General features: G+C 40.6%; 1 protein-coding gene and 1 long non-coding RNA gene across 5 annotated transcripts in view; one reads left to right on the top strand and one right to left on the bottom strand.

Moving 5' to 3' along the window:
* KCNJ15 (potassium inwardly rectifying channel subfamily J member 15) overlaps nt 1-23711 on the top strand; it is a 38176-nt gene that overhangs the window by 5725 nt on the left and 8740 nt on the right. The window contains exon 1 of one of the 4 annotated variants that reach the window (XM_072994132.2): nt 19638-22344. The exons of the other annotated variants lie outside the window; for them this stretch is intronic. Within the exon in view, the coding sequence (XP_072850233.2) occupies nt 22145-22344 (200 nt within the window). The 5' untranslated portion in view covers nt 19638-22144. Of the gene's footprint in view, nt 1-19637; nt 22345-23711 lie in introns of those variants that run through there. 4 annotated transcript variants of the gene reach the window in all.
* Nucleotides 8-23693, bottom strand: LOC110076809 (uncharacterized). Its single transcript, XR_012085124.2, has 5 exons — nt 23615-23693; nt 6183-19638; nt 3814-4065; nt 2288-2409; nt 8-604 (listed from the first exon to the last, which is right to left on the bottom strand). It is a non-coding gene; the product is annotated as an uncharacterized LOC110076809 (long non-coding RNA).

The following is a 23711-nucleotide window of genomic DNA, read 5'->3' as shown; positions in this document are numbered from 1 at the left end:
TTCTGTCTCATAATTGAAAAATAAGTGGAAAGGCTCGTTTTAGTCTTTAGCGCCGTCTTTTGAATGTTACAAGCCTCTGATTTGCAGTACAAAGCATACCTAAGTTGTAAGAAGACTCCTCCCAGTAATGATAAGAGCAACAACAAAACCAACATTGCTATAGTTGCACAGCAAAAGGAAATGAATTTACTCTTCATTATGTTACAATTCTAATATTTTTTTAAATTTGTTTTTTATTATATAACAAACAATCAAACAACAATCAAAGGGAAACAGATACATGGGGGGAGGAAAGAAAACACAGCACAAGAGAACAAAGACGCGGAGAAGTGTTTACAGTAATACAATATCTAATATATAATCTTGGCTCCACAGCTGTGTTACAATACTAAAATCCTTAACATATACTATATTCTCTATTCATGTTTGTTACAATTCTAATATAACTGAGTTATGCATTATTTATTGAAAAAAAGGAGGTAGTTAAAAGGTAACTGTCATAGCACGTTGCTTCCAACCTCCGGGATCATGGTATGTGTTTATTCTTTAGTCTTCTCAGTTCTGGTCTTGTCTTTCTTCTTGTCCTCCATACTTTTCTGCTTGCCTGGAGTGTTTAACAGGTAGACACGACATCCCCCGCGTTTAGGATTATTCCATTTTGGCTGCTCCCTGATACATATGGAGACATCCTACTTCATATGAAGGAAAATAATTTACAAAGACTGTTGAAAAATTGTTCTATGTAAAGAAAGAGGCCCCTAAAAGACCAATGAGAGGTGCCAGTGCAATTAGTGTGTGATAGAGCTATTAATATTATGGGCATTGGATGGAGGCTGGGCCAGGTACTATGTAAGCTGGTTTTCTACCTTTGTACTTTTCTTATGTCAAATACAGGGTGAGCGAATGCAAACAGAAGTGGGAGCAAGCTATAATAGCCTGCAAGCACAGAATCTACTCACATATGTAATTAAGCGTATAGGGAAGGACGCAGAAAAACCTATCTCTATGTCAGATTCTTTACATTCATTGAGAAAGTACAAACTAACAGTACACTGTCTAGAGATAGACACATTTCATCCTTTGGACAAACAGGTGTTCAGCATCTCCCAACCTCGCCTCCTGCAGCTAGCGGCTGCTCAGTGGCAGCACCTTGGCTTCCATGCCCCGCCTTCTCTGGGCACTGCTTCTGAGTGCTGGAGGAGGTGGGGTGGGGAACTGCCAAACAGCCGTTGGTCCAAAGGACAAACTGGCACAGTTGGCGGTTTGGTGGTTGGATGACCACCAAATGCAGAAAGAACGCTTATGTGTACAGTAACTGCCATTTTTTGGTAAAGTTACTTTTTTGAACTACAGCTCCTCAAACACTTGCACCAAAATAGCCATATTAGTTTCAGGAGTCTGGGAGATTCTCAATAATTATGTGTGTTTGATACATGTTCCATACAAATATATGCTGGATCCCCCTTTACACACATTCAGTAATTCTTGATATGTCATAAAACAAGGCTCAGTTAAAACTGGCCAGCCATCCCACACCTTTGTCTGCTTTGAATCAGACTCAGTGGCGTGGGTGCAAGTATAACGTATGGGCAGAATCCAGGCAAATGGATTTCCCCCCTTCCAACAGAGCAGGAGTGGGCAAAGGATGGCTCTGAGGAAAAAGTGTGTCTCAGGCTGTTTTTTGTAGGCCGAAGTCCTCTCCTGACCGCTCCTCCATCTGGCAAAAATGTGAATTTCTGTTCCTGAAAGTCTCAAGGAGTCGCAATACACATTTAAACCTTTTTAGTGGACTTTTAGAAGAAGTGGACTTTTAGCTTTTACCAGTTTCTTGTTTTGTGTTTTAGACATTTTAAAAGGATTTTTAGTAGCCTTTCTGATCCCTGAAGGGTTTCATGCGCAGAAAGGTGGTCCTGGGCCACCCTAATTGCTCATCCTTGCAATAGGGAAATTTTTAATTTTCCTATTAACATGGATGAGGAATCTCCTGAGTTTAAATAGTTTCTTCCTTTCATTACAGGGCCTCAAGGTCTTTCATGGCTAGAGGCCTTTCAGTGGCCTAGTAAACTTTCCTTCTCAAACACTTAATAGATGGGTTATGCTGTGATCATGATGGATTGCCATATTTTAGGTAAGGGAGGAATTTTCCATTAGCTGGTGAAAAAGTCAAGCTAGCTAATAACCTGAGTGATGGTGGCCATGCTTGAGTTTGTGGAGAGGGGGAGCTTTGTTTTTGCTGACCTGCTGATGACGTTTGGTGCTATTGCTCAATATGAACCCTAACACACACCTGTACTCAGCGTGCAAGATGAAGCCATTGTCTGGATGATCCCCCATGTCTGGAACAGGATGACAAGGTACAAAGAAGAAGGCTGCCACACCACTGGGGACTTTAGACTACTTTGGCTTCTACTGCAGAAGAAAGGAAAGCAATACATACCATTTTCATATATAATAACCCCTAACAGGACAGTACATTCCCTCATGCAATTACAGGGGGAAAAATGCTGGACATCTCTACACCCCGGAGGGCAAAGATCTGAAATGATAATGTGGCTATGCATGTGTAAATTCCCTGCTATTCAGGGTTCCAAATGACCTGCAGAGCGTGGGGATTTTATTTTTTTGTGGACTGTATATCCCAGCATCCCCCAGAAAAGCTGGGCAGTGGACAGGGAAGCTGGCCGGCTTGGACAGCTGTAGTGTCAAAAAGTAAAATTCCCAAACTCTGACTACATGGAGAACATACATAAATGTCACAAACAGCCACTTCCTAAGCCATTCAGCCTGAAGACATGGAAGACTGCAGGGGTTGGTGAATGGGACAGAGGAGGTGGGCCCTATGAACATATCCTCATTTTTCTTCCTAGGACAGTCAGAAGTGAGTGAGGGTGTGCGAGGAAAAGAGATGTTGTTGCTTCTTATTTCCCTTATGGCCTCTGGAAGACTGACGCAGTTAAAATAAAATCAACCCTGAAGTTGATGAAAACTACAGCATACCGTTTCGTATTTACCAAGAGCGAAATGAAGCATTAGGTTTCCAAAAACAGCAGAGGCATCAGAGGCAAAAGTATTAGAATATTAAATATCCAAGGTATTGGGGAGTGGGTGAGGAGTGGGCACACTGATAACCAACTAGCTCTATTTGACCCAGTGTTATCCAGTTAAGGACCACAGCTAAGATATTGGGGGAGGGAGTCAAATTAGTTATCAAGTTCATTGTAAGGTATACCTTGAATCTGGATCGACTAATTGCATATTTCATTAGGAATGTTTAGGCAACACAGCTGTATTACCATATCATTATTCACACAGGTTCTGCTCTTTCTTTCCTGTCCTGATAGCAAACATCAATCCATTACATAACCCATTATGAAATTCTATTTATTTTTTTTAAAAAAACCTCTTGTTTTTGAATGTGGGGTATTTTGCTTCTCTTTCCACAATTAAAACACCAGGAAATAGCCTGATATTGCAGCACATCACACCTGCATTGCCAGCAGGTTAAGGGACTCCAAACTTTACATAGCAAAGGGCAGCCTGAATGTTGACAACACCTGTGTCAGTAGTCAAGATGGTCTACAGTTTCACGTTATCAAAACTTTTCCACAGATGGCACAGGGCAAGAGCAGACTGTCTGCTATAACTGTGCCAGATTTGTGCTGACCTGATGGCCTTTTTAAAAGTAATATATATATTTTGTTTGGGCTGCCCCCATTTTTTTCTTTAAAAAAATCTGAATTTTTTGCCTTATAGAATGTTGATTTGCTCTGCCAACACAAGATCATTGTCATACTCTCATGCAGCAATACTTACACAATTTGGAAAAGCCCACCACTACAACAGGTGGCTTAAAAACACCATAGTAACTTCCTAGCTTCCTTAGGTCTTGAAAAACCAGTGAATCGGGTGAATTAAGTACTGAAACCATCTCATTACAGTTTGTTTGGTTCTGATTAAAAGAGAAATGTGTTCAATAGTGAATAGTGCTGAATTACAGAGGGTGATGATTTCAAGTCTCAAAGTTTGATATTCCCGGGACTGTTGAACTTTTGAGCAGAGACAGGCCTGTAAAAGAACAGTAATAAAGATAAGATAACATGGAATGCAAATAAACAAGCACCACACCAGCTCACTTCGATACACTTGATAAACCAAGGGTTTTCATTTGTCTTCTATTGAAATAGGGTGTTGCAAAACTTTCCACAACTAAAAAAAAAATGCTCAGGCCTAGATACCAAAATTATGTCTCCAAAAGTAGTCTCATTGTTCTTTGAAACAAATTCCATGGAAGGGATTTTCTTTCTCCATTGAATTTAGTTCAGTGCAGTGTCTTATCAAGTGAATCATCATTTTCTCCAGTTTCAGGCACTGATCAAATGTCTCAAGTTAAATATGTATTTGACTTTCCCAGTATCTGACTAGAAATACAGTACTCAGGATTTCTACCAAATTTTTAGCAGACTGGTAGAAATCCAATCTACCAATTGTTAGCAGATAGATATACAATGCTAATAAGTCCAGAGCCAAATCTTTATGGGGGATTTGAATTTTGTTCAATGAAGATTTAATCTCATCCAGTAACCCAACCACTATACTACCTTGGCTCAGTGTAAAGTTGTTCTGCTTTTCAACCCATCCTTCTTTGGCTGCAGAGTGCCCATCCTCCTATCCAATAGGATGTAGTATAAACCACATTGCTTCTTCCAGGGCTGAATAAGATTCCTTTCTCTATAGTCCCAGTGGGCTTGATTGGCTCCTTGTCATGTGGGAAGATTACCCCTCATAGACAGCTTAGGCTGGCTGTAATCATTTTAACTAGGATGACCAAGCATAAGGCAAGGGTTGGGTCAACAAGACTCATTGATCAATGCCTTGAGAAGCTTTACTGTGAAAGAGGATTCTCTAGGGCTGTGGGATACAGGGATGGGGGGAAGGAGCTCCTCTGAGGTGCACAAGGAGCCTCTGTATGAAGTCCTGTGGTTTAAGAGATCAGTGGCAAGCTGGGGAGAGAGTTCCCCAACCAGATGGGGGTCTGATTCACCCACAGATACACTGCTGAGAAAGAAATAGAAATATGACCCTTCCCCTTCCCAGTTTACTTTATAAAGGTGAGATGATCTTGGTTTATCACTCCTTGTCCATTCTCGGCTGTGGATGCAATTATGAGCATCCATAAGGCATAAGGTCAGTTGAACTCATTTAACTAAGTTTGAAGAACTAGTTCAATGTTACTAAGGCGAAAAACAAACAAACCAAAAGCCTAGCTTCCTTAGTTAATGCTTCCTTGCCTTTGGCTGTAGAAGTCAAAGGTGCAAAAGAGTCAAAGCTGATATTGGTGACAATGAAGGGCCTCAAGGGAAGCTGAACAAAATGCAGGATTGCTGTTTTTCAACTGCACTATCCAGTTGTTATCAGAGTATGGGCTCACAACCTTTCAAATTTCTGTGAATGGTAGGTAAACTACCTCCATCTGCACACTGAGTGGGAGCCTCAAAGAGGTCCTCATGCTTCTCATGGGAACTCCAGGAACTTCCATAGGTAGTCAGTCCCTCTCCCAGTCCCGTCTTCTTGCTCTTTATCCTCAGAGTTTCTTCTGACTTTTTTTAAAAAAAATCTTCATCCAAAACACACCAAAAGATTCCCATTGAACTGTGCCTCCCCCAATAATTTTAACTGTAATCTGAAACACTAGAATAAAAAAGTCATTAGTAAATTTAGAATATATGTTGTTGTTGTTATTTAAAATATTTCAACCTGTCTTTCTCCTTTAAAAGGACCCAATATGTCTTGCAACAATTAAAAGACTGCATTTAATTTAGTAACAATGAGTATATAATACCATATTCGCTATTGCATGTCATGGGATGATACACTGAGTTGCATACTATGACAGAAATAAGCAAATTGTTACCTCCCTCATTTCCAGTTATTGTTTTGAATTGTAAAATTGGTTTGATCAAAAAAAAAAAGTACACATGCATAGTTTGAAATTTGGATATCTTCCTGGGGAGTGAGAGGGAGGCTCCCCACTAGTTGAGAAGGTACCCACCCTAGATCATGTTACCTCTGTTGAAATTTTGTCCCCAATCTTACTGGATCCCTGCCTTGTGTTCATTTTGCCTCATGTTTCCACCTCTGATTCTAGCTTGCCTCTATCCATAGCTGTGATTTTGCAAACATACCTCATTTATCCTCTGACGCCGGTAGTCAAGGAATCTTTCTGTTCATGACAGCACCTTTTGGAGATCATTAATCTAAAGCATCACTGTTAAGTCAGAAGCAATTTGATGGCACATAAGAACAACACGCAGCTTTCTACAGGATTGATAGTGCTTCCTTAGGGTAAGGACAGAGCCCTTTTAACTTCAGACCATTGACAAAGGGTGATCACTTTGACCCTGTTTGTCTCTCTTACCCATACCACTGGTTGTTAATCTTCAAGAAAAGAACACTTTTTTTGCCATGAAGACAGGCACATTTGCTAATGTTCAACTGGCTCCTTGGCTGTGGCCAGAAATGACAAATCCAAGAAATGTAAATCCATGCCCACTCAAGCCACACGCATAAGCCTTTTACTTATTCACTCTTTCTCAGAAGTGTACAACCCTGAGTCATACTTTTTCATTTTTACATGGCAAACACCTCACTCCTTGCTTCCCCCTCCCCAAAATGAAATAAGAGATAGTGCTGGAAGATGAGACTCCCAGATCAGAGAGCACTCAATCAACTATTGGGGGAAAACAAAGGACAACTACCAATAGCATTACTTCTAATGATGCAACTAGACTAAAGCCAAAAGGATGTCTAGTGGCTGACATGCACACAGGAAAGAAAAGTCTGATGCACATAATTGGAACACAGAATGTCAGAATATGAATCAAGATAAATTGGAAATTGTAAAGCAAGACATTGGACATTTAAGCATTGCAGTACTTGGTGCCATAAACTAAAATGAACTGAAATGTGTCATTTTTAGTTAAACAACTACAAAGTGTTCTACTCTGAAATTACAAACTCAAAAGAAATGGAGTAGCTCTAATACTGAAGCAAGATGTAGAACAGGCAGTTAGTGGTTATAAGAACCGGAGCAGATTGTGGTACAGATCATGAACTGTTAATATCCAACATTAGAGTAAACCCGAGGAAGAGCACTCAACAAATTCTAGTGCCAAAATATAATTTAAACAATATCCTTGATGAATTTAAACTTCACATAAAGAACAGATTTGAAACCAGATTATTATATGAGAAAAATGCAAACGGATAATTCCTTTAGTCAAAAGGAAGAAAAACCTATATGGGTGACAGAAGAAGCACTTATAATTGCTAAGGACAAGCAAGAAACAAAAGTAAAAGATGAAAGAAATAGGGTCAGAATCTTGAATGCAAGTTTTCAGTGACTGTTAGCAGAGACAAAGAGAACTATTACAGTGGTGCCTCACTTAACAGTTACCTCATTAAATGATGAATCTCCTTGATGATGAGGTTTTTGCGATCGCTTTTGCGATCGCAAAACGATGTTTTAATGGGCAAAATTCACTTCCCGACGATCAGTTCCCTGCTTCGGGAACCAATTCTTCGCATTACGACGATCAAAACAGCTGATTGTTGGGTTTCAAAATGGCCACCCGCTGTGTAAAATGGCTCCCCACTGTGCTTTAGGATGGATTTTTCACTGCACAGGCGTCGGAAAATGGCCGCCCTATGGAGGATCTTTGCTGGACGCTGAGGTATTTAGCCCATTGGAACACATTGAGCAGTTTTCAATGTGTTGCAATGGGCTTTTTTATTTCGCTTGATGAGGATTTTGCTCTACAGCGATTTCACTGGAACGGATTATCCTCGTCAAGCGAGGCACCACTGTATGTCAAAAGAATAAAAACAAGATATCTCTTCTAGAAGTTCAGTGGTTTAGGTATTTGGCTTGCAGAGCTAAAGATTTTGAGTTCCCCACTGTGTCTCCTTGACAGGGCCTGGACTGGATGATCCATAGGGTCCTTTTCAGCTCTGCCATTTTAAGATGGTGGTGATGAAAATGACAACAACAATTATGATGATGAAATCAAAAGGAAATTTAAGCCTATATTAGAAATAGTATAATGAAGACCTATGCAGAAGAGATAAAAAGTGACAGGCTCCTTTGAAGAGGAATCCTATGATGAAGAACATAATTTATTTATTGTATTTATTTATTTTATTTATATCCCGCCTATCTAGTCGATTAAGACCACTCTAGGCGGCTGAATGTGAAGTGAAAGCTGCTCAAAAAGTATTGGAAAGAAAGAAATTATCAGGGGTAGATGGGATAATGATAGATCTGTTTCAAGGCACACTATAGCTGTCAAAATTCTAACAAGAATATGCCAACAAATATAGAAAACAAAACACTGGCCCACAGATTGAAAATGTTCAATATATCTTACAATATGTTACAATAAAGGAGATACCAAGGTGTGCAATAACTGAAAATCACTTGCTTTAATTTCCCATGCAAGCAAAATGATGGTCAATATGTTGTAACAAAGGACTTCCAGTTTAACGCAGTGACGAGACAGCAGCAGATGGAACTCCATCCCTTGGGCTGAATTCTGACCTGTTTGGGACCCCCAGGGCGTTAAAACCACCCCAAAGAAGTGGTGAAATGAGGGAGATCACAGGGTGTGGTGGTGGTTGCCCCTGTTTGATTCAGGAAACTCCCCAATCAACCAGCGGATGGAAACAAGCAGCTGAAAAGCTTGCTCACAAGTTGTCGGCAGCTGGCAATTGAGAAGCGATAAACCAGCTAATTAACATCATTATCATTGGGTGAGAAATATTTATAACTGTACCGTTTTATGACTATTCCTGGACGAGACAATCCCTTTAACAGAAATAGTGTCTCTCAACCTCACCACTTAAAGAGCAGCAGTGAATCTGGGGAAAGGAAGAGATGCAAAGAGATGCAAAGAAAATAAATTGGACACTAATTAGACATTTAATTATACTTCAAGGAAGGATGTTTAGTACTACTCGGGCATTAGAAACTTAAGAAATCTTTCTCCTATAATTATTATTCTCTGAAGTTAAACTGGTTATGTTATGGCTACAGCTATTTACAGTTATCTACAGCATTGTCAAAAAGTCCAGAACATTGACCTTGAAGACTCTATGGAGATTCTGACTTCTTTTTTTCTGTGAAGACTGTCTGAAATATAGATAAATTAGCACAACTTTAATCTAGACAATGAAGAAACTTAAATTGTTAAAAAACGTTGTATACCTTGGTTCAATCATCGATCCAAATGGAAGCCAAGAAATCAGAAGAATCTTGAGACTTGAAAGGGCAGCAAGGAAGAAAATAGAAAAGATTATCAAGTGCAAGGATGTGTCATTGGAAATCAAAACCAAGATTACCCATACTCTTGAATTTCCAGTCACCATGTAAAATATGGACAATAAAGAGGGATGATGGGGGAGATGATTGTTTTGAAATGTGGTGCTGGAGGATTGCTTTGCTGATACCCTGGACTGCCGGAAAGACAAACAAGTGGGCCCTACATCAAATGAAGCCTGAACTTTCTCTGGGAGTAAAAATGATGAAACTGGAGCTGTCATGCTTTAGGCACATCATGAGAAGGCAAGATTCTCTGAGAGAAAAATGATAATGCTGGAAACAGTTGAGGACAGCAGGGAAAGGAATCATAGCAGTTTACAAGAGCTGAGCAGGGCTGTTGAGGACATGACATTTTGGAGATCCCTCATTCATAGGGTCACTATAGGTCAGAGGTGACTTTATGGCATGTAACAAAAACAAGAGCTTCTCTCTTTTGGCTTCAATTTAAAAAGAATTGGGGGCAGGAATGGGGAGTAGGAAATGAGGTAGGGAGAAATGAAAATCAAACCAGGCACCAATCCTTAAACATACAGTTTTTATAGCAATCGCCTAGCATGGAAATACTTTAAATAGCTTGATGAAATGGTGGCTGTGAAGTGACAGTTGCAGGAGCGCTACAAGGGTATTTGGTTGCTCAGCCAAGCAGAAAATATCGCTGTGCTCCTGTCATAAGGTTACACAAGGATCCGTGGAAAATCTGACTTTTCATAAATGAACAGCCAGTGCACACTGATCACTTGCTGCTGTTTGCAGCCAGAGTAGCTCAGCAGACCACTTAACTTCATGCTGTAGTTGGTTTATTGTGTCTTCTAGCGGTGGGTGGCTTCCCTTCTCTTATTTGTTCTTCCAAACAAACCAGACAAAGAAGTCCCAAATAAACTCTGATCTGTTAGTTTGAGGGGGGAAAAACCATGGAAGAAATGCTTCCCACTGCCAAATGACACAATAAATTAGGGATGGAGATTGCCCAGCTTATGGGCCACTGACCAGCTGCCAAGGGCCCTTAGTGGGACCCTGTGAGCCTCCATCTTAAGGAGAAAAGTCTGTCTTTCCCCCCTCAGACAATTATGGCCTTAGATTGCTCTGGGGGAAAGGGTCTTTGTTCATTGTAAGGTGATTTTTGGGGGCCAATGCTTTTTGAGCAGCCACAATTAGTATATTGTGTAGTATATCACAATGACCAGATAGGCGAGGTATGAATGAATGAATGAATGAATGAATGAATGAATGAATGAATGAATGAATGAATGAATGCATGCATGCATGCATGCATGCATGCATGCATGCATGCATACATACATACATACATACATACATACATACATACATACATACATACATACATACATACATACATACATACATACATACATACATACATACATACATACATACATACATACATAAAGGTTTTCAAAGACTGAAATAACTTTCCAATAATTTCCAGTTTGAAAATAAGGCTGGACTTTTTATTTTTCCTCTAGTTTATTTTATTAATCTTATATTGTATATCTATTTAAATTGCCTAATTGTTTAATTGCTAAGCTAACTTGTCTCTTGTTTATTGTTTATTCATGCTTTTTGATTAACTATTTTAACTTTGTTATTATTGTATTGTTTATTTTTTGTTAATTTTGTTCATTCATTGCTTATTAGGTTTCATTTGCTTCCCCCTTCTTTTTCTTTTCTTTTCTTTTGGACTGGAGCAGAAGGCTTGCCACCCCTGTGGGGGTCCCCTAAAAATTCGGGTGAATACAGGTAAAGGGAGATATGGTGCTGGCCACTCATTCCAAAAGAACAGTGGACAGATGTTTGAAGGCTGTCCACTGTTCTGGCTCTGTGACCGCCTGTCAAGCTCGAGGTAGCCGGCTCAGTCAGCCCTCCACTCTAAAATTGGTGTTGCTGAATGCCAGATCTGTATCCAATAAGTCCCAGCTGATTTACAATCTTATTCTGGAGGAGGATGCAGATCTGGTATGCATAACCAAAACTTGGATGGGCAGTGAGGGGGGTATTCCTCTGTCCTTTGTCTGTCCTCCCAGTTATAATGTTCAACACCAGGGGAGACCGGGGGTGGGTTGTAGCCATTGTTTATAGAAACACTCTGGCGGTTGTTAGGCTCTCTGCTGTGGCGACACCTGGTCTGGAGGCCCTCCCAACGGAAAATAACTTAAAAGCTGTTAGGATCGCATCTAACCTTTACCTTTCTAAGATAAAGGCTGCAAAGAAAGCTTACTTCGCTGTCCGGATAAGCAAAGCTTCGAACCAGCAGGTGGAATTATTCCACATAGTATGCTATCTATCTGGAATTGGTCATAGTGATTGGCCTCTGCCTAGTATCTCACCTGACCAATTTGCAGCATTTTTTAAAGCTAACATAGAGGACATCTGCCAGGACCTAACCTCCTATTTGAAACCAGTAGATCAATCCAAGACATCCAGTGCACTGTCTTGCCTAATGAGAATTACTCACTTTCAGCCGGTGACATCTCTTGAGCTTGACAAGGCACTTAATCGCTGTCGTGCCACCACCTCCCTCTTTGACCATTGCCTGGCAAAACAGCCAGGCCTGTGACAACTGAATGGGCCATGGCAATAATTAATGGGTCTCTCCAGGAGGGCAGGGTTCCTCTTGCCCTCAAGGAGACACTCATCATTAGGAAGAAACCAAGCATGACCGTGGACAATATTGGCAATTATAGGCCTGTTACCAATGTTTCTTTCCTTAGCAATGTTGTAGAGAGGGTGGTGGCCAATCAGCTTCAGGCTCTCTTGGATGAAACCAATGCCCTGGATCCATTCCAGTTAGGCTTCAGGCCACAGCATGGTATGGAAACGGCATTGGTCACCCTGCTTGATTACCTATTGAGGGAAGCCAATAGGGGCAAAATGTCATTGTTGTTTCTCCTTGATATCTCAGCCACCTTTGATACCATTGACCACGTTATCCTCCTGGGATGGCCTTATGAGTTGGGGATTGGTGGCCTGGCTCTTGCCTGGCTCCAGTCCTTCTTGGAGGACCATTCTCAGTCCAGCTTGGAGAGTGTGTATCGGTCCTGTGGCTCCTCTCTTTTGAGGGGGTGACGTTCACCACAAAGAGTGTGGTCCACAGCTTGAGGTTCATCTTGACCCAGAGCTTACCATGGAGTCCCAGGTAGTGTCTGCACTGCTCACCAACATCTTCAGTGGATTGCCAGTTGTGCTCCTATCTTGATGTTGGGGCACTCAACACCCTGGTCTATGCACTTGTAATCTCGAGATTCGACTACTGTAATGCGCTCTATGTGGGCCTGCCCTTGAGACTGATGCGGAAACTACAAATGGTCCAGAATATGGCTGCCAGATTATTAACTGGATTGAAAAAAATACCATCACATTTCCCCCACTCTGGCAGCCTTACACTGGTTGCCCATTCGTTTCCGCATTGACTTCAAGGTGTTAATGCTTACAGATAAAGCCCTAAATGGTTTAGGACCTCAATGCCTGGCAGAGCGCCTGCACCCACCTAGCTCTACTCGTATCACTCAATCTAGCCAGGCTGGGGGGCTGAGGCGCTTAACCCCGAGAGAGGCCTGCAAGGAGAGAACTAGAAACCGGGCCTTCTCAGCAGTAGCCCCTCATCTCTGGAACACCTTGCCCCTGGAAATTCACCTGGCACCTCGCTGGGAGTTTTTTTGAAGACTTGGTTCTTCAGGCAGGCCTTCCCCCCTTCCATTTCTTAATTTCATAAGTCTTCCTATCTTGGTCTTTGCTTATCTCTATGTTGTCTGATACTGTTTGTTTTAAATTTTGTTTTATATTTGGAATGTAAGCCATCCAGAGTAGATTCATTGAATCTAGATGGGTGGGGTAAAATCCAGAAAAATAAATACATAATGTGCATTTCTATAGAGATCTGGAGTGGGAGGTGGGGCTGCAACCCACCACCTGCAGAGGAAACATCTATGGTTTGCTTTGGTACTCTTTTAGCAAATGGGAGTGTTCAAGCGATGAGTATCAGCATGTTGCTCATTTATCAGCAAATGAATGAATCCCTGGCTTGGTGTGGAAACATGGCCTGTCTGTGGTATGTTTCCAGATTATGTGACATTGTATGACGTTTGCATCAATTGTTAAATGTTAAGTCAGGGAAACCATGGGTTGCAGCAGTGTTGCAAGCTCTCCATATATATGTTTACCTTATTATCTCTGTATCTATGCTTACCTTCAGATTGCTTATTATTATCTTCCAGATGAAACAGAGAAATAAGTAAGCTCACAGATATCATTCAAGCTTAAATCCAACTCCTTATAACGTCCATGTAAAAAAAAGGAGAGGGACATTTATCCCTGAGTCCTGATGCTATTGTCCAGCTTGGGGAGAAGTGATAGACGTTTGGCGCACGAGCACTCTCAGGAAGTCAAAGAAGAGTGTAGGATGAGGGAATGTTGGATGCTCCTACCTGGAACATCAGTGGCAGAGGAACTGGTTGAGTTAATGTTCAGATATGCTACTTTGAAAAAGTAGAAGCTGCTCAGAGAGTTAACAAACCAGGGCATGAGCCTGGCAGAGGGAAAGGAGGTGATCATCTGAAAATAGTGTCAGCGTGGATGGACTCCTTCAACTCAGGTTTCACACCTTTATCCTTTTGGTCTCTTAGTCTCTGAGCTGGGAAGAGGGGCAGAACACTCTGCTTTTCCCAGAGCACTGAAATCTGTGAACTTGTGTTTCATTAAAGAAAGGAAGTGGAGCTGCAGCTGAAAGTCATCATTTCATTATAAAATGCTCTATAATTTCTCTCTGTTTGACTTTGATGTTTTCACCTCCTTCATAAAACATCAGTGAAATTCAAGGGTGTTATTGACATAGTATTGAAATGAAACAAGAAATCTTATAGCATTTCACACTCTTCCTATTATCACCATTTCAAGATCACAGTCACTTTCTCCCTCTTGTTTATTTCTGGATGCCATACTCAGTTTCAAACAGAACTGGTTTCTTTTACAGCAGACTTTCAAATAGTATTGGCTTCTTCTTTGCAATAAATTGACTGGTAGCTCGGTAATATCCACACTTACTACAAAAGCCTTTCATGTGTCCAATTTGAGGCAACAGGTATATTATATATTCCTCCAGAGACCTTTCCTTCCTTTCTCCAGGAATGTTCAGAAATGGGGGGGAGAGAGAGAGAGAGAAAAGAAGGGGCATTTTTCCATTCATTTCACAGACAGCCAGAAAACTTGGCACTCTTGCCCGCCATGTACTGGAATTTGGGTGGGTCTCGGAAAAAGCACAGACTTCAGTGGAAAACATATATGGGTGTGTGTGTGAAAAAGCATTTAAAACCATAAGCTGACCACATACATAGATTGGTGAGAAAAAAATTATCACCATCCAGAAATGGATCGTGAACTATTGCTAGCAGACAGGACAGAAAACAAGAACAAGCTTCCTCCTAGGAAAGCACTGGTATTTTAATAGCTGAGTTTTGTTACTAGGTCCAAAATAATTTACCAGATCATTAAAAAAGTTGTGCCTGCAGAGAGCTGAAAACGTGAATAGTAACAGCAAAATGGTTAGAAATTGGGTTGAACCCATCTGTCTGTTTTCAGTCAGGACTCACTCATTGTTCCATTCCAAATTAATTTGCAGTTTTTAGAGTCCACATAAAAATGCACTTCTAAAGATGTATTTTTAAACCCATTTTCCCTCTTAAAACAAAAAAGGCATTTCTAAATATATTTTTTTCTCAAAATACACAATTTGAAACACATTTCAGGTTATTTACATTTAAAATTGAGCACTGTAGCCAAACACCTGAGAAACACAAAAGCAGGTAAATAGGTAACTAAGGATCCAAGCCCACCTGTTCTTAAATCATTTTCAACCCACAAGATGCAAGGGAAGTAACTGTTTAAATTCCAGATGTAGTCAGATGACCTACACGTGCCTGTCATTTGAATTGATTTTTACATTTATACCTTTTTTTGCCATTTGAAGGAACACTCCTTTTTGGAACAAATTTCTCTGAATGCATGCTTTGGGAACTCAACTTTATTCTGGGAAATTGTGATAAGCTCAGTTCACACAGCAGAGTATCCTTCCAGCATAGTATATGACTATAAATAGGACCAAATGTGAGAGACACATATGAAACTAACCACGTGCCACCACCATATGACATTACATTCAACATTTCAACAGTCATGTTTTAGTTGCCATGGGCTGCAAAAATGCACTTCTTGCATTTACTCACTCATCTCTCTTATGGCCTTGTTTAAAAGTCAGTATCAGATTTAGTTTCAGTACATCCTCCCTCTTCCACTTAATTCCATTCCGTGAGCCAAAACACAAGAACAACATATCTTAGATTCTGACAGTAGAAGAGTAAAGATGCTGGTGCCAGAGTGAATTGCAACATACCAGTGCGCTACTATCAGAATTCTTGCTAAAAGAAGCATTTGATATATCTGGATTTATCACAAGATGGTAAGAAATTCTTGGACTGTGAGTATGGTCACTAACTCAGCACTGTAGCCAAACACCTGAGAAACGCAAAAGCAGGTAAATAGGTAACTAAGGACCCAAGCAAGCCCCACCTCTTCTTAAATAATTTTCAACCCACAAGATGCAAGGGAAATAAATAACTTTAAATTATAGTCAATTGGCTCTCAAACAAACAAAGCTCCAAGAACAAAGTGGATTTCTAAATCATTTTAGAGGATTTCTAAGATTTCCTAGACCCGAATTGTTATCAAAAAAGTGGCCATTTAAAGCAAAGTTTGGACAGGAATGCTGGTAAAGCCTGTGTTCTTCTGAATCAAGGGAGAAAAACCCCTCCCCTTCTCCTCCCCAATATCTTGCCTGACCAAAAAAAACCTTGTTTTCTACCTTTTTACCTGGCTTTACAAATGTATCACTTCAGTCCACAATGAATTTTGGATGCCATTTTATGGCCCATGTGGCTGCATCTGATTTTGAATGATAGCAAAGGTGGGAACTGGCTGGATAGCTGAGTGGTTTAGGTAAAGCCAGAGGTTGGCAGTTTGATTCCCCACTGTGCCTCCTAGGGAAACAACAAGCTTGTGTACCAATGGGCAAGCTGCAGTCCCATGGTGCCCCCAAAAGAAGAGAATGGTAAACCACTTCTGAGTACTCTCTCCCTACAGTAGGAAACCCTGGAAAGGGTCAAAATAAGTCAAAACTGACTTGATGTCATGCAATTATTATTATTATAAGAAGAGGTGGCAAGCCCATAGTAAAATAGGGGGAAGCCTTGACTTTGCCTTGCCCGATAGGCCCTCCAAACTTTGTGCAACTGTGAACTGTGGCCATTAAAGACAAGAGAACTAGCTACAGATTTTGTGGGATTCCAAGGTACTTTTTTGCACAGGTGTTTGATTCTACCAAAGAGTTTATTATTTCAGTTCCACGTTAATCATTCACCATCCTTTATGTACATAAGGAATATTTCCCTGAAGGCCTCAGAGGCTATGATTTTCTTTTGTGATTAGTATATGTGCTAAATGTAAATACACACATATTTACAGTTTTGATTGAACACCAAATGATGCAATTAGCACAGGTGTGTTTATAAACAGTTTAGCCTTGGAAGATTAGAACTGGCTGTTAAAACACAATAATGCCTATCTCTCTTTCAACAAAAAATCACATGGTCCTTGTGTTTTGTTGCAAAGTCATATACAGTATATGTGTTCCTTATGTGGCAAAATGTTCAGAAAGGGAAGACAGAAAATTTACAGCCATTCCATGGTGAAAAGGAACTGATTATGTCAGGGAATCTGCAACATAAATGCTTTTTAGCCTCTCTGTGAGTCTATCAAGGCCTGGTCCAAAGAATAGGCCAGCATGACATCCGCTCAACACATCACAGAACTGAGAGGCAAGTCACTATTGGTGCAGTTAATCCTATGCTGCTTAAAGGGAAACTGGAGGCAAGAAAAGGGAAACACCGATTTCCCATGATATTCAGCAGTGTGGTTTAGCAACACTGCTAAACAACGTAAGGGGCAATGTTAGGAGTGGGTCACTGGGCATCACTGGATACTTTTGGGGGCTTATATCCTTGCAAGCCAGGGCTTGGGAAGTTGCTTTTAAAACAGAAGTGTTACATCTCTCATTGCAAACTCCTGTGAGCAAATAGTTATGTTAATATGGCAGAACATTTTCAGCAAAGGAAAAGAAAAATCATGTGGTCTTTATACAAAATCCAGAAAGCAGGATGGATAGCATGTTTACTAGACATCTTAAATATCAAAAGCAGGTGAGCTTTCAGCTCTTGCAAGCTGAAAGGGAGAAGAAGGGGCAGGGAAGTCCAAAAATCATCATGCCTAAAAGCTGACACTTAAGAATTTGGAAAGTAAAACCCTATGGTGTGGTTTGCAAATTTGTAGAATGAGCCTTTGGTGCCAGATCTCACCTGAAGGCACATCGACTCAATTGTCTTTGTCCCCTTATCCCTGCAAACCATGCAGTCTCCACCCTGTAAAAGAGTCTTAGAGGACTTAAACCTTTATAGTAACTTGTTCTGGTCCTCCTTGCTTTCCCACCCCTTACAGTAAATCCCTTTCTTAAATACATTAAAAATAAATGGACTGAAATGTCTGTGAAGGGGAAATCCCCTCACCATGCTCTCAATGCCCTGTTCAATCTGAGATGAAAACATCTGGAATGGAGAAGTCCTTCCCCCTGAGTTTGTAACCAGGGTGGGCAGCTGAGTCTGGAGACAGGAGAAATTGTTGTATGATTGAGGTTGTTAGGGCATGACTGGTTGTGTGAAGCAGTGAATGTGGCAGATTTGAGATTATCAGGAAAGGTATGAATACAGAATGTTAAATACAGACATGTGTAGTAGAAACAAACATCCTGAATTCCATACTCACCAGAGCAGAATATGGAGTTGAGGGAACAGAAAAGAACTGGATGATGAAGACATGAGCTCAAAGAAGGACAGATGTCCAGTGAACCACCAGACTCCAGCCACTTATTACAGCAAAGTGATCAAGGTTTACTCCCTTAGCTGCACATAGTGGGATTTACTTTGGAGTAAAAATCTGCATCTCATTGAAGTTACCAGCTCAATTCTCACCTCAGCTGCAAACTATGGAACTTGGTGCCATCTGTGCCTCTGCATCCCACTCCCCATGTGTACCAGGGGAAAAGAATCCGAGACAACCTTCAGGGATATTTGCAATAATTGCAAAGATCGTGTATATGAAGCATTATGAGGTTATAGCAAAAACATACCAAGAGGCATTGGACCACTTTCATAAACTGAGTCCGGATGTTGTATCAGGAATATGCCAAGAGCCACAACCAGGCTATGGAAAGGAACAGTATGCACTGATAACTAATTGCAAAGAATGAAGGGAGAACATATGAGATCAGCAAGACCGGAGGCTGCTTGTACACCCATCTTAACAGACTTTTGAACACCATTTCCAGTTGCACTGGTGTTGCCCCATAGAAACATCAGTTTTTCCCCAACCTGCTGCTCTTCAGATGGGTTTATTGTAGTTCCCATCTAGGACAGCCATAGCCACGTTGCCTGGGTGTTATGAGAGTTGTAGCCCAAGCAGCTTAGCGAGAGCACCAGCTGGTGAAGGTTGCTGTAGTCACCTCCCAATACCCTAGTAAGCATTTAGAATGTAGTCACAGCTGCCAGGCAATGAAGTATGAAATATATGCCCTTTTGGTTTGCACCGAGCGTTGTAATAAGTTAAGTGCAAAGTCTGCCCTTAACCCAGGAAAATTAGGTTAGATGTGAAATGTAAGCATTGTAGACATCCTGTAATTTTTGAGATTAGGAATGGCGATAGGATGGAGGGTGCAGCTATAGTGTTGTTTTATTTTGTCTGCCTAAACACGTTGATCAGTTTTTGGTCACTCAGCTTTATTACATCAGTATCAGTTAAACAAGAAGTATAGATGAATTTGTTTCATGGCTTCTGTAAGATATCATTTTAATTCATTTCTTTGCACCGCAATGAATTTGCTGTGCACAAATTTTATTAGCTTTCATTTGACATATGTTACATTTCAGGAGTAACAATAAACCTGTTATCAGAATTTGTTATCAAAAGACTTCACTGTATATAGTTCAGCTTTGTTAAAAAAAATCACAAAGCAAATCCAGTGAACTTCAACTAGAATATTTGCAAACACTTGGCAAAGGTGGTTTTTTTTGAAAACAACACCCTGGTGTTCTCTAACCTTTCAACATTTCCTTGAGATTGATTCTGTTGGTTTATTTCCTTCTCCAATGCTGCAACAGTGTTGATAAAAGAGAGGCAAGGTGTTAGTATCATCTTACAAATATGTATGAAAAATGTAGCAATCCATCAAAACTGTCATCAGCCTTTTCTGCATTGGGTTCCAGCTGGTTTCTAACAATCAACTCACAGTAGTGATTATGACCTCTGATGCCCCAAATGGTCTGTGATCAGGATATTTGAAAGACTGTTCAAAAAAGTCTGCCAGCCCACTGTACTCCTCATATAAAACACTATTCTGCATTTCATGATTGGCAAAAGGTTTCTTTCAGAATGCAGCCTTTGGGGCGGTGGCCCTAAGGTTCTGGAAATACTTTCCAGAAGAGGTTTGGTTCCCTGCCCTCCCAAACCTGTGTGAACTGTGAAGACTGGCTTCATTTCACCACATGTTAGATGTAGAGACTGTCATGATGAAGCAAAAGAAAAAGAAAAAAGAAGCAAAGTGTGCTGCTTATATACTGCCTCATAGTGCTTAAAGCGCTCACTGGGCAGTCTACATTTCAAATATGCAGGCTACACATTGCACACCGACACACACCAGCAACCTGGGTACTCAGTTTATTGATCTCAGAAGGATAGAAGGATGGGTCAACCTGGAGCTGGCTACCTGAGCCCATCAGGCTCAAACTCAGGTTGTAAGCAGAGTCTTGACTACAGTACTGCAGTTTAACCACTACATCCCAGCACTCTAAAAATTTACAGTATAGTCTCAGTATAGCAATTTCTTTTTAAGAGTGGCTTCAGAGCAGCAAATTATCATAATCTGTAGCAGATTGTGAGAATGTATAATAAACTTGCATAATATTTAGCAGCTTCTTTTTCTTCCACGTTCAGCACGGACAATGGAATAGGGTTCTTTACCACATCAGAGGAAAGCAGGCCAGGGTAGGGGTGTGTGTTCAGGCACACACACTTTTTTCCTCTCAAGATGGGATAGTCAAGGGGCTAAGAAAGAACAGGCTCAGGAGATGATATTCAGAAGAGAGGAAATGTGGCTTGCATAGGAAGCAACAGGAAGAATGGGGGATGGGCTGAAGGATTCTCTATATAAAAAAAGACCCTGTGCTTAGTGACAAATAGAAAGCATGCTCCACACAAAGACCCAGTTATAAAGCTGAAGCATGTAAGATTGTGTTCCCCCCCCCCCCCAACACATATCCACTTGCAATTACTTTTCAGATTATACTTTTCTGGATCTTTTAACATAGGTCTCAGGTCAAAGGCTATATATAACATTTATTAAAATCTTTAGAAATGCATATTTTGAAATCCACTGCATTTGTTGGCATCTCAGGGCCACCAGTGTATACTGGATTTCCATCTGAGGGAACGCTGGAATAAGGGATCCAACCTCAGATCACTCACCTCGGCCATCAGAAATACCTGCAGTCTTTCTCCCTCCAGGACCCAGAGACTAAGAGAAGGAGATTTCCCAGTGGCATCTTGAGAGAAGGGGTACAGGGGAGGCTGTAGCTCCAAAGGATATATATATATATATATATAGTGTGTGTGTGGGGGGGTGTTAAAATAAATGTGTGATCTTTGAGTAGAAGAAAAATGTGGGTTAGTTTGTGAGTCACAAGATACAAGCAAAGTGAGCTTTCAGCATCTTCCAGAACTCGCCTTCTAATTTAGATATTATAAAATATAGGGCACTAGAAAGAATAAGAAGCTTATATGTGTGTGTGTGTGTGTGCATACACACGTACACACACACACACACACACACAAACATACACAAATACATCATAGTCATGGTTCTTATGGGCAAATTGTTGCTTGCCTTCAGCCATACATCCAAATCAGATGGTAATTTATCTCAATTCTAGAGTTGGTACAGATTAATTCCTTCCCACTGATATTAACAAGAGAAAATTGCTTTTTAAAAAGGAAAAACTCTTGCTATGGGGTGGGAGTTAAAATGTTGCTCCTTTCTCACTTGTATGGTGCTGGTATGAACCTGGCAGAGCCTTAATTGTGTCTCCCAGACCTTGGAAACATTACTTTTCTCCTCCTACTTCTGTAATCCTCTAGCTATTTTAGCCTGTAACCCAGCTGACTGAGGCTTTTGGGATCTGTAGTCCAAAATGGAACTTCTCTGAACCCCAGGCCCCCAAAGAGAGGAGCTAGGATTATCCTGCTTGAAATTAGTAATGTTGTGAGAAATTATGTTGCAGAAATATTTGTTTAAATACAGATGTGACTTTCAGTGCAGATTTTCGGGGGACAAACAAAAAAAAATGACCAATTGATACAGAAATCCCATCAACGTGACTTGTGAATCTGCAGATTGCGATGTAGTGTGGAAACAGCTCTTACTGATATGTAGTTTTAATTGAAGAGAGAAGGAATATGCTGAGGTTAACAAACCAATGGACTAGACTGGGTAGCAGCAGGACAAGGCACTTGTTTCTCTGAAACTCTTAATTAACAAGTGGAAGAAGACCGTGTGCAGCACACACTGAAAAGAAAAGAGAGACCAGAGCATGGAAAAAGAGGATGCCAGGGGGCCCATCGAAAATCAAGGGGAACTGGAAGACTGGAAGCCAGAGTAGTGAAAAGGGATGGAGGCTGATTCAGGGGGTGGGGGTGGGGGACTGCCTGTGTTTCTTTCTGTTGTATCTTGGCTCTGCTTCCCAATCATCATTGCAGGGATCTGAAGGAGACACACTGATCACACTAGGCTGGCTTCCTTCTCTGTAAGTAAAATGGGGATATCAATCCTTGCCTTCTCTGTAGGACTGTGGTTAGGATTAATTAATGTTTGCTTAGCACTTTGAAAACATAATGCAATACTCTGGGGGTATTGTTTTTGGAAGCACACGTGCAGATAAGATCTCTTTGTAACCTGCAGCCTAAGGCTGGCACGTGGAGCTGATTGAATGGAGTGGAAAATTTAGCCTTGTGGAGAGCCAACCTTTTCTGAAACTTGGAGCCTTTAAAAAGGAAGGAAGAAAGGAAGGAAGGAAGGGCACATAATAGTCACACAGTGTGAAATGGGCAAGGGTGAGAGCCAGAGGTGGAAAATAATCCATTTGGGCTTTGGATATGTAACTGTTAATGAGGATCTGCTCAGAGGCTGTTTCAATTCAACCAAGGTGGAAACCATATCCTGCCTAGAAAGATGCAAATGTCCTGAGTATTTTGTAACTCTGAAAATATCATTCATGCATTTATGTAAAAGGGGAAAAAGCTGGACACAGTAAGATGCGGGGCATTCTTTGCCTAAATTGTCCTGAGGACATTTGTTAGAACTGTTACCAAAATAAATAGTCAATTTAAAAGTCACTACAATTTTTATTTTAAATTGAATTTGAGGAGGGAAAACACAAGCCTTCAAGCATCAAATATAATAAACTTGACTGGTCACTCAATAAAACCTGCCAAATGCAAACCATTCAAGTTGCATAGCTTATGGTTATAACCCTAGAAGCTTTGCTAGCTTGTAGATCTCACTCAAATCAGTGAACTTATCCCATAAAAGAAATGGTTTATGATAATGCCATAGAACTATTGGGTTGACTTTAAGTCTAAAATTGCAATATAGGTAAATGATGTTGCTTTATATATCAGCTTGGGCTGGCTACCTACTAAACAGAAGTACCTTAGCATAACTAATTTCCTGATTCCCTAATCCTTAAGGATTGGCTGTTCTGAAGGAATTGTTGCAAGGCATTTATTTATATTGTTGCAAGGAAGCACAGACATTTTTAATGAGAAATATATTTAGTATTTATGAATACAATTAGTCTCTTGATAAACATCTTTTTATTCAGGCAGGCATTTGGAACAAAGGCTGATTTAGTGTTGAAGGGAGTGTGTTTGACTGGGCCCTGGCTGTATCTTTTATTACTGTGGTTTTTATATCATGTTTTACATTTCTCTCTATCACAGTTTTGTTTTTAATCTTTGCTTTATTGCCGTTGAGCACATTTTTGGCAGAAAGGTAGGTTAAATAGGATTACTCACCTGCTAGAAACAGCTGGAACAAGTTTGTTAGCAGGACATCCATGGCATGAAGATCTGGAACAAGACCACTCACAAAGATTAGCCCCAAGTAACACAA

This window comes from Pogona vitticeps, chromosome 3 (genome assembly GCF_051106095.1).
Source record: "Pogona vitticeps strain Pit_001003342236 chromosome 3, PviZW2.1, whole genome shotgun sequence".
Lineage (NCBI taxonomy): Eukaryota > Metazoa > Chordata > Lepidosauria > Squamata > Agamidae > Pogona > Pogona vitticeps.
This window is presented reverse-complemented; position numbering and strand designations above follow the sequence as displayed.